Source organism: Thalassophryne amazonica, chromosome 6 (genome assembly GCF_902500255.1).
Source record: "Thalassophryne amazonica chromosome 6, fThaAma1.1, whole genome shotgun sequence".
In the NCBI taxonomy this organism is placed as follows: domain Eukaryota; kingdom Metazoa; phylum Chordata; class Actinopteri; order Batrachoidiformes; family Batrachoididae; genus Thalassophryne; species Thalassophryne amazonica.
Genome location: NC_047108.1, coordinates 81,948,250 through 81,960,421, shown reverse-complemented (window position 1 = coordinate 81,960,421; position 12,172 = coordinate 81,948,250). Strand labels below are relative to the sequence as shown.

Genomic DNA, 12,172 nt, shown 5'->3' with positions numbered 1-12,172 from the left:
ATTTTAAAATCTTGTAAAGTAAAAGGTGCTTGGTGCTTGTTTTGAACCATACTATGAGACAAAATTAACCTTTTTTTTTTTGACTCGCTGTATGTTTTTTTTTAAATCTGCTGTGTTGTTGTTGTAACTCATCCTAATACTAGGAAAAAATGAGCTCAAGATGAGTTTTCATTTCATTTTATTGTTTCAAGTAAAAAAACAAAAAAACCCCAACTCTTTTTCATATATTTAAAAAAATCTGCCAGTGGAAAAAACACACATTTGTCTACTTTCTAGTCAGAAATCTAATTACACTTAATGTAAGACAAAATCACCTATGTCAAATTTCAGTAAGGCATAATTACTTGTTTTTAAGAAAATACATCTTGATTTTAAGTGCGAGTCTTGAAAACATCTTGTTTTGAGTCATATCTGAGACAAATCAAGATTTTCTGACTCGCCATCAAATTTTAAATCCACTGTCTTGTTTATAAAAGATGTACACTCAACAAAATATAAATGCAACACTTTTGGTTTTGCTCCCATTTTGTATGAGATGAACTCAAAGATCTAAAACCTTTTCCACATACACAATATCATCATTTCCCTCAAATATTGTTCACAAACCAGTCTAAATCTGTGATAGTGAGCACTTCTCCTTTGCTGAGATAATCCATCCCACCTCACAGGTGTGCCATATCAAGATGCTGATTAGACACCATGATTAGTGCACAGGTGTGCCTTAGACTGTCCACAATAAAAGGCCACTCTGAAAGGTGCAGTTTTGTTTTATTGGGGGGGGGATACCAGTCAGTATCTGGTGTGACCACCATTTGCCTCATGCAGTGCAACACATCTCCTTCGCATAGAGTTGATCAGGTTGTCAGTTGTGGCCTGTGGAATGTTGGTCCACTCCTCTTCAGTGGCTGTGCGAAGTTGCTGGATATTGGCAGGAACTGGTACACGCTGTCGTATACGCCGGTCCAGAGCATCCCAAACATGCTCAATAGGTGACATGTCCGGTGAGTATGCCGGCCATGCAAGAACTGGGACATTTTCAGCTTCCAAGAATTGTGTACAGATCCTTGCAACATGGGGCCATGCATTATCCTGCTGCAACATGAGGTGATGTTCTTGGATGTATGGCACAACAATGGGCCTCAGGATCTCGTCACGGTATCTCTGTGCATTCAAAATGCCATCAATAAAATACACCTGTGTTCTTCATCCATAACAGACACCTGCCCATACCATAACCCCACCACCACCATGGGCCACTCGATCCACAACATTGACATCAGAAAACCACTCACCCACATGACGCCACACACGCTGTCTGCCATCTGCCCTGAACAGTGTGAACCGGGATTCATCCATGAAGAGAACACCTCTCCAACGTGCCAAATGCCAGCGAATGTGAGCATTTGCCCACTCAAGTCGGTTACGACGAGGAACTGGAGTCAGGTCGAGACCCCGATGAGGACGATGAGCATGCAGATGAGCTTCCCTGAGACGGTTTCTGACAGTTTGTGCAGAAATTCTTTGGTTATGCAAACCGATTGTTTCAGCAGCTGTCCGAGTGGCTGGTCTAAGACGATCTTGGAGGTGAACATGCTGGATGTGGAGGTCCTGGGCTGGTGTCGTTACACGTGGTCTGCGGTTGTGAGGCTGGTTGGATGTACTGCCAAATTCTCTGAAACACCTTTGGAGATGGCTTATGGTAGAGAAATGAACATTCAATACACGAGCAACAGCTCTGGTTGACATTCCTGCTGTCAGCATGCCAATTGCACGCTCCCTCAAATCTTGCGACATCTGTAGCATTGTGCTGTGTAATAAAACTGCACCTTTCAGAGTGGCCTTTTATTGTGGGCAGTCTAAGGCACACCTGTGCACTAATCATGGTGTCTAATCAGCATCTTGATATGGCACACCTGTGAGGTGGGATGGATTATCTCAGCAAAGGAGAAGTGCTCACTATCACAGATTTAGACTGGTTTGTGAACAATATTTGAGGGAAATGGTGATATTGTGTATGTGTAAAAGTTTTAGATCTTTGAGTTCATCTCATACAAAATGGGAGCAAAACCAAAAGTGTTGCGTTTATATTTTTGTTGAGTGTATATATGTATGCATGTGTATATGTATGTATGCATGTGTGTATGCATTTGTATATGTATGTATGCATGTGTGTATCAATCAATCAATTCAATCAATCAATTTTTTTATATAGCGCCAAATCACAACAAACAGTTGCCCCAAGGCGCTTTATATTGTAAGGCAAGGCCATACAATAATTATGTAAAACCCCAACGGTCAAAACGACCCCCTGTGAGCAAGCACTTGGCTACAGTGGGAAGGAAAAACTCTCTTTTAACAGGAAGAAACCTCCAGCAGAACCAGGCTCAGGGAGGGGCAGTCTTCTGCTGGGACTGGTTGGGGCTGAGGGAGAGAACCAGGAAAAAGACATGCTGTGGAGGGGAGCAGAGATCAATCACTAATGATTAAATGCAGAGTGGTGCATACAGAGCAAAAAGAGAAAGAAACAGTGCATCATGGGAACCCCCCAGCAGTCTACGTCTATAGCAGCATAACTAAGGGATGGTTCAGGGTCACCTGATCCAGCCCTAACTATAAGCTTTAGCAAAAAGGAAAGTTTTAAGCCTAATCTTAAAAGTAGAGAGGGTGTCTGTCTCCCTGATCTGAATTGGGAGCTGGTTCCACAGGAGAGGAGCCTGAAAGCTGAAGGCTCTGCCTCCCATTCTACTCTTACAAACCCTAGGAACTACAAGTAAGCCTGCAGTCTGAGAGCGAAGCGCTCTAATGGGGTAATATGGTACTACGAGGTCCCTACGATAAGATGGGACCTGATTATTCAAAACCTTATAAGTAAGAAGAAGAATTTTAAATTCTGTTCTAGAATTAACAGGAAGCCAATGAAGAGAGGCCAATATGGGTGAGATATGCTCTCTCCTGCTAGTCCCCGTCAGTACTCCAGCTGCAGCATTTTGAATTAACTGAAGGCTTTTTAGGGAACTTTTAGGACAACCTGATAATAATGAATTACAATAGTCCAGCCTAGAGGAAATAAATGCATGAATTAGTTTTTCAGCATCACTCTGAGACAAGACCTTTCTGATTTTAGAGATATTGCGTAAATGCAAAAAAGCAGTCCTACATATTTGTTTAATATGCGCTTTGAATGACATATCCTGATCAAAAATGACTCCAAGATTTCTCACAGTATTACTAGAGGTCAGGGTAATGCCATCCAGAGTAAGGATCTGGTTAGACACCATGTTTCTAAGATTTGTGGGGCCAAGTACAATAACTTCAGTTTTATCTGAGTTTAAAAGCAGGAAATTAGAGGTCATCCATGTCTTTATGTCTGTAAGACAATCCTGCAGTTTAGCTAATTGGTGTGTGTCCTCTGGCTTCATGGATAGATAAAGCTGGGCATCATCTGCGTAACAATGAAAATTTAAGCAATACCGTCTAATAATACTGCCTAAGGGAAGCATGTATAAAGTGAATAAAATTGGTCCTAGCACAGAACCTTGTGGAACTCCATAATTAACTTTAGTCTGTGAAGAAGATTCCCCATTTACATGAACAAACTGTAATCTATTAGACAAATATGATTCAAACCACCGCAGCGCAGTGCCTTTAATACCTATGGCATGCTTTAATCTCTGCAATAAAATTTTATGATCAACAGTATCAAAAGCAGCACTGAGGTCTAACAGAACAAGCACAGAGATGAGTCCACTGTCCGAGGCCATAAGAAGATCATTTGTAACCTTCACTAATGCTGTTTCTGTACTATGATGAATTCTAAAACCTGACTGAAACTCTTCAAATAGACCATTCCTCTGCAGATGATCAGTTAGCTGTTTTACAACTACCCTTTCAAGAATTTTTGAGAGAAAAGGAAGGTTGGAGATTGGCCTATAATTAGCTAAGATAGCTGGGTCAAGTGATGGCTTTTTAAGTAATGGTTTAATTACTGCCACCTTAAAAGCCTGTGGTACATAGCCAACTAACAAAGATAGATTGATCATATTTAAGATCGAAGCATTAAATAATGGTAGGGCTTCCTTGAGCAGCCTGGCAGGAATGGGGCCTAATAAACATGTTGATGGTTTGGATGAAGTAACTAATGAAAATAACTCAGACAGAACAATCTGAGAGAAAGAGTCTAACCAAATACCGGCATCACTGAGAGCAGCCAAAGATAACGATACGTCTTTGGAATGGTTATGAGTAATTTTTTCTCTAATGGTTAAAATTTTGTTAGCAAAGAAAGTCATGAAGTCATTACTAGTTAAAGTTAATGGAATACTCAGCTCAATAGAGCTCTGACTCTTTGTCAGCCTGGCTACAGTGCTGAAAAGAAACCTGGGGTTGTTCTTATTTTCTTCAATTAGTGATGAGTAGAAAGATGTCCCAGCTTTACGGAGGGCTTTTTTATAGAGCAACAGACTCTTTTTCCAGGCTAAGTGAAGATCTTCTAAATTAGTGAGACGCCATTTCCTCTCCAACTTACGGGTTATCTGCTTTAAGCTACGAGTTTGTGAGTTATACCACGGAGTCAGACACTTCTGATTTAAAGCTCTCTTTTTCAGAGGAGCTACAGCATCCAAAGTTGTCTTCAATGAGGATGTAAAACTATTGACGAGATACTCTATCTCCCTTACAGAGTTTAGGTAGCTATTCTGCACTGTGTTGGTATATGGCATTAGAGAACATAAAGAAGGAATCATATCCTTAAACCTAGTTACAGCGCTTTCTGAAAGACTTCTAGTGTAATGAAACTTATTCCCCACTGCTGGGTAGTCCATCAGAGTAAATGTAAATGTTATTAAGAAATGATCAGACAGAAGGGAGTTTTCAGGGAATACTGTTAAGTCTTCTATTTCCATACCATAAGTCAGAACAAGATCTAATATATGATTAAAGTGGTGGGTGGACTCATTTACTTTTTGAGCAAAGCCAATAGAGTCAAATAATAGATTAAATGCAGTGTTGAGGCTGTCATTCTCAGCATCTGTGTGGATGTTAAAATCGCCCACTATAATTATCTTATCTGAGCTAAGCACTAAGTCAGACAAAAGGTCTGAAAATTCACAGAGAAACTCACAGTAACGACCAGGTGGACGATAGATAATAACAAATAAAACTGGTTTTTGGGACTTCCAATTTGGATGGACAAGACTAAGAGACAAACTTTCAAATGAATTTAAGCTCTGTCTGGGTTTTTGATTAATTAATAAGCTGGAATGGAAGATTGCTGCTAGTCCTCTGCCCCGGCCCGTGCTACGAGCATTCTGACAGTTAGTGTGACTCGGGGGTGTTGACTCATTTAAACTAACATATTCATCCTGCTGTAACCAGGTTTCTGTTAGGCAGAATAAATCAATATGTTGATTAATTATTATATCATTTACCAACAGGGACTTAGAAGAGAGAGACCTAATGTTTAATAGACCACATTTAACTGTTTTAGTCTGTGGTGCAGTTGAAGGTGCTATATTATTTTTTCTTTTTGAATTTTTATGCTTAAATAGATATTTGCTGGTTATTGGTGGTCTGGGAGCAGGCACCGTCTCTACGGGGATGAGGTAATGAGGGGATGGCAGGGGGAGAGAAGCTGCAGAGAGGTGTGTAAGACCACAACTCTGCCTCCTAGTCCCAACCCTGGACAGTCACAGTTTGGAGGATCCAAGAAAATTGGCCAGATTTCTAGAAATGAGAGCTGCTCCATCCAAAGTGGGATGGATGCCGTCTCTCCTAACAAGACCAGGTTTTCCCCAGAAGCTTTGCCAATTATCTATGAAGCCCACCTCATTTTTTGGACGCCACTCAGACAGCCAGCAATTCAGCAATATATGTGTGTATATACATGCACTATATATGTATATGTGTTCCAGCATGGTCTGCATTATCTGGCCTCTTAAATGTTCTTCTGTGGCTGCAGTGGTGTGTTTTAAGACCCAGAAGACAGCATGTACTTTTTATAGATAACTGCCATACATGGGGGAGGGAGTGACACAAGGAGCACTGTTTTAATTGGTGTTTCAGGGCCCTTTTCCCTTGTGAAGTTGTCACTGTCTGTCAGAACAGAGCCTCCAGGGACCCCATGCTGACAGTCTATCATTTCCTTTCATTTGTTTCTGCCAAACTGTCTTCTCTTCATCTTTGTCATTCATCTTTACTGATTTACTTCAAGCTCTGTTTCAGAGCCTCTTGAGAGTATGTCCTTCCTCTGCTTTTTCTTATTCATTTCATCTTCCCTTCCCATATAACATCAATTTTTCCTCTCTCATTCAGTATCCATTTTTGTGTAATCTTGTTACTTCTCAGCTGATAACTTTCTGTGTATTTTCTTTCCACTTTTAGAAGCCACTTGCACGCCTAAAGTTGCCCTAAAATCAATCTCTTGTCAGCAAAGTCGACAAGCCCCAACTTGCAGACAACTACGCATTTCAACATGTTGCAGTGTTTATGCAAAGTCTTCTTGTATGTGCATGTTTATTCATTTTGCAAAAACAACTGGCAGCAAAACAATGCATATGCATGAATTATTTTAGGAGTACAGCTGTAAATGTCAGCATGTAGTGCATGCGTGACCTCCCTTATTCTGTCTCAGAAGATATTTCCTTATTTTCCCAACTTATTTCACAGATGGAGTTCTGCCAGAGATAAGTGTTACAAAATAGTGTGAACCTGGAAGCATGCCTTGTAGGGCTCCTTTATCTGGAATGTGTAATAATAGAAAGTAAGCAAGAATTTGACCTTTTTCTGATGTTGTTGGCCTCGGTGTACGCACTTGTTTAGCAAAAGATGCGAGTTTGTCAGTAAAATTATTTTAAGATTTATAGTTACAGTTTCACATACAAAACTCAGTTTTCAGTTTAATTAAACAGGGAAGACACCCAGACAACTCAGACAACTCATTTTCTTCTTTGGCTGTGATGGAAGAAACTGCATTTACACCACCGGTCACAGCTTCATGGTGCAGTGGCACAGAAAAGGATTTTTTGAACAAGAAAATTAATCAAAGCTAGCCTTGAATCTCCCATATTGCTTCTGGTAAACTGTCTGCGAAGTGTTGCATTTCTTTTCAAGAAAAGCCTTCTTTGTGGTTAGCTCGTGTTTGCTTGGCTACATTCTTGAATTTCTTAGTGCACAAAGTACACTACAAATCCTACTTTACACCCTCCGTAAATCCTGCATGATGTTGGAAGATAGGGTGGCTCTCTTAGAGAGCCGTGTCCATAAGTTAGAGCAGCTTCTTAGCTCAGTGGAGTTAGATGTTACGGGCACTCCAGATGAGGTTAGTGTTGGGCCGTCTAGCGAGCCCATTAGCATCAGCTTAGAAACGCTGGCTGTGGAGGACGGCTTTTGGACTGTGGCTAGGCGGAGGAAGCCCCGTAGGGCTTGGTGCCCAGTTGTGGCACCCCGATCACACTCGCCAGTGCGAACTGTGAATCGGTTCTCCCCCTTGGATTTGCCTGATGTGAATTCTCTGAGCCCACAAGTGATTTCCACTCCTGTCTCCAGGCCAAAACACTGGACTTTAGTGATAGGGGGTTCGATCACCCGCAAAGTCAGGTTACAGAGCTCCCAACATTTCATCTCATCTTAGGGTGCTGACGCTGCAGAAGGGAAGACAGACAAAGGAACATGACATGAGATATAGTCACATAGTTATTCACGTTGGCACCAATGATATCAGGATGAAGCACTCAGAGGTCACAAAAATGGACATAGAGAGGACTTGTGACCTTGCCAGAAAGATGTGTCGGCATTGATTAATAGTCTCTGGTCCCCTCCCCTCCTGGGGTACTGATGAGGCATTTAGCAGGCTGACATCGTTAAATAGGTGGCTGGCGCAGTTTTATAGACAGCAAGGCTTTAGCTTTATTGATAACTGGCCTTCGTTCTGGGGCTGCCGTGGCTTGCTGATGCCGGACGGCCTCCACCCTACTGGCGAAGGTGCCGCCATCTTGTCTGCGAACATAGATAGAGCTCTACGGGGAGGGTAACATTAGGAATCTACAGCAGCCCACGGAGCAGGTGATTAGAGACCCTGCAAGGCTTATGAAATCTGTGGGTGTGGAATCCATTAGCTTAGCGGGGAATTTAGTGCAAAAAATCCACTATGGTGATAGTGCAGTTTATTTGCCAGGGAGGGAATTTCAACAAGTTGAGACTGTGGCCTGCCTCCGTAGTTGTGTCCATAAAATCATAGAGGGATATGCTTTCCAAACTTAATACCCATTACTATATTGGATGATGTTGAAATTGAGGATGGCCCAGTGGTTGTTCCAGCAATAGCAGAGATTTCGTGTCTGCTACCTACAACGCGCGTGGAATGTCTCAAACCTAAACCTGCTTCTAAGCATCTTATATATGCTACTCTGGAACCCCCCCTAAACCCAAACAGTTCAACTGTCAACCCCACTGAGGTCCTTAGACTGGGTCTCATTAACGTAAGATCACTGTCCTCAAAATCATTGTTGATCAATGATCTAATTATTAATCATTACTTAGATATGATTGGGCTTTGTGAAACCTGGCTTAAACCTACAGCTGTCCTCCCCTTAAATGAGGTCTGCCCACCACCATATACATTTAGTCACGTCCCTCATGATGCGAAGCAAGGCGGGGGTGTTGCTCTTATTTATAAATCTAGGTTTAGCTTATTAGCCGTTGGGTGTTACAAATATTACTCATTTGAGCATCTGATGCTCCGCTTACTTTGTCACTGTATATAGGCCTCCTGGCCCATATTCTGAATTCTTAGATGAATTTGGTGCGTTCATCTCTAACTTGTCAACTAGTGTAGATAATATTCTGATCATTGGTGACTTTAACATTCATATAAATAAGCCTTCTGATCCCCTCTGCAAATCATTTATGGAAATTGTGGATGTATTGGGATTTCGGCAGTGCATTCGGGATTCGACGCACATTAGTGGAAATACCCTGGATCTGCTTCTCGCACGTGGTATTGCTGTCACGAATATTGACATCATGCCTCTTACATCAGTCATGTCTGATCACTCACTTATTAAGTTTACAGTTTCGCTGCCGTGTTTAGTGGAACAACAACCTTATATATCATTACGGCGATGCATCAACTCCTCAACTAAGGCTGAACTCGAAGCTAGACTGCCTGATGTCTTAGCTTCACATTTGACAAATTCCCAGTTAGTAGACAGACTTGTGGATAGTTTAAACTCAGTGCTCAAAACTACACTCGACATGATTGCACCACCTGTGTTAAAATTGCGCTTCGCCAAATCACAGTCACCTTGGTTTAATGATTATCTGCGTGACCTCAAGCATAAAGCAAGAGGTCTAGAACGGAAATGGCGTCGTTCAAAATTAGAAGTATTTCACCTTGCATGGCGTGATGCTATCTTAGACTATAAGCATGCATGGACAACCACCTGTAGTTCGCACTCCTTTTACAGCACAAGATTTCTTGGATTACTTTGGGAAGAAAACAGAAGACATCAGGTTAAACATATCCCGGCATGCCTTAACCCAGCCACTACACCCTGCTATTGAGGTGGGCGCCACTACTGAGGTATTACCTAGATTTACAGAACTTGATAGTATCTCACTAGGCATGCTGACAAAACTCGTAATGTCAACAAAAAGCATAACCTGTTTATTTGATCCTATACCAACAAAGCTGTTAAGGACCTGTGGCCCACTCTTGGGCCAACTGTGCTGGAAATTATTAATCTTTCTTTAACTTCTGGATCTGTTCCTAAATGTTTCAAATCTGCAGTGATTAAACCATTACTTAAGAAACCTAATCTTGACCCTCGCGTATTGAAAAACTATCGGCTGATAAAAAAATCTATCATTTTTCTCTAAAATTCTGGAAAAAGTGGTGTCACGGCAGCTCGTAGACTATCTTACTGAGAATAATCTCTTTGAGCCACTGTAGTCTGCTTTTAGAAAATATCATTCCACAGAGACTGCTCTCACTAAAGTGGTGAATGATCTTCTACTAACATTGGATTCGGACACCACTACAGTTCTGTTGCTTTTAGATCTCAGTGCTGCATTTGATACAGTGGATCATCATATTCTACTTGATAGGCTGGAAAATTGTTTTGGGATTACTGGGAGTGCCCTTGCATGTCTGACTTCATACTTGACCAGTCGTTCTCACTGTGTTTTGTACAGTAACACTACCTCTGACTTTAGTGACATGAAATTTGGGGTTCCACAGGAGTCTCTCTTAGTCCCCCTGCTTTTCTCCCTTTATATAGCACCCCTTGGGCACATATTGCGGCGTTTTGGGATTACCTTTCACTGCTATGCAGATGATACTCAGTTATACGAGGTCTGTGAGAAAAGTATCCGACCTTCTTATTTTATGCAAAAAATATATGGATTTGATTCATATGTTTTTACGTCAGCCAAGCTTGAACCTTCGTGCGCATGCGTGAGTTTTTCCACGCCTGTCGGTTGCGTCATTCGCCTGTGGGCAGGCTTTGAGTGAGCACTGGTCCACCCCTCTCGTCGTCGTTTCATTGCGAGGAAATGGCGGAATGATTTGGGCTTTTTTTCCATCAGAATTTTTTCAGAAACTGTTAGAGACAGGCACCTGGAAACCATTCGAAAAATTTATCTGGCTTTCAGTGACAATTTTGCGGGCTTCACAGAGAATAAGGAGTGTTACGACAGCTTTAAGGATGGCCCACAATGGCGCACGGCTCGCCGCGCTCTGAGCCGCCATCGAGAGGCAGAAACCACCACATCATTTCTAAACGGATCACTGTGTGGAGCCGGGACCGTCGTGTGCAATTTCTCTGCTTATCACAAGAGCTGGACATCAGCCATTTTCCGGCAGATTTCACTTTTAACAAGAGATTTTGTCATGGAAAGCCACGCGGAGGGTTCGTGTGTCACGACCGATTCGCTGATGAAGTGAGACAAAGGAACACCTCCGTTTCGGAGTATTAGAGGACAAGTTGGGACATGCCTATCTCGGCTTTCAGTGCTTACCAGTCGAGTGAGTATAAGACAAATTGTGGAGAGCTGGGCATGTCCCAACTTGTCCTCTAATAGCTCGCCACAATTTCTCTTATACTTACTCGACTGGTAAGCACTGAAAGCCGAGATAGGCATGTTCCAACTTGTCCTCTAATACTCCGAAACGGAGGTGTTCCTTCGTCATCAAGCATGTTCATTAATGTTCATTAATTTTCTAAACCTGCTTATCGCTGTTGAGGGTCTCAGGGGCAGCTGGGAAAAGTTGTGTGGGTAAGGCATTATTAGCAAATGAACATCGGTAACTTATTTTCTCGTTCCGTCACTCACTGCTGTCAGAATTCAAAGCTGAATGCTAATCTCATCTGTAAAGTCGTAGAGAAGGCTATACCCAGATTCCAGTCCTTCTCTGCATACTTGTGGCAAAAAGCCTTTTTTGTGATAAACAAAACCCAGGTAACCACAAGTTGTCAACACAGGCAGAGGTTTGGAATTGTTCAAACAGCAGCCGTTTCAATACCTTATGTGTTTATGTATTTCTTTATTTACGTGGTTAATGTGCTTGGTTTCAGTTCAGAAGGATACGGGTTCAAATCCCACCCCTGCCACATTTCTCCATGTAATGTGGAGTTGCGTCAGGAAGGGCATCTGGCGTAAAACCTGTGCCAATTCAACATGCAGATCCACCTTGGATTTGCTGTGGCGACCCCGAGTGCAAACAAGGGAGCAGCCGAAGGGACTTACTTTTACTTATTGATTACTAACAGCCAGTGTAATCCTCTAGGACTGAGTCATTGTCACCCATTACTTGGTCAGTTTGTGAGTGTTACCTTTTTCCTGAAATGTGGAGCAGTTGTAACTTTGTCTCTGTCCTTTTTTGAAAGGAGGAGGAGATGTTTCGACCCAACATGTTCTTCCTTTTGCTGCTGCCACCCATCATCTTTGAATCTGGATATTCTTTACATAAGGTATGGCAGAACCCATGGCTGTAGTGACTTTATGAATGTTGAGTTTTTGAAATGGCATAATCATTTAAAGGGCATATCTCACTCCAGTCAACACTTATTCACTCACTCACTCATCTTCAACCGCTTATTCAGTTAAGGGTCGCGGGGGGCTGGAGCCTATCCCAGCAGTCACAGAGCGTGAGGCTATGTCCCTCCATAACAGAGTT

General features: G+C 42.1%; 1 protein-coding gene across 1 annotated transcript in view; it reads left to right on the top strand.

The window, feature by feature from the left end:
* The window catches only part of slc9a8 (solute carrier family 9 member 8), a 66,704-nt gene that overhangs the window by 19,522 nt on the left and 35,010 nt on the right, over positions 1 to 12,172 (top strand). Inside the window, exon 5 of the mRNA XM_034172603.1 lies at positions 11,883 to 11,966. Within this exon, the coding sequence (XP_034028494.1) occupies positions 11,883 to 11,966 (84 nt within the window). The remainder of the gene's footprint in view (positions 1 to 11,882; positions 11,967 to 12,172) is intronic.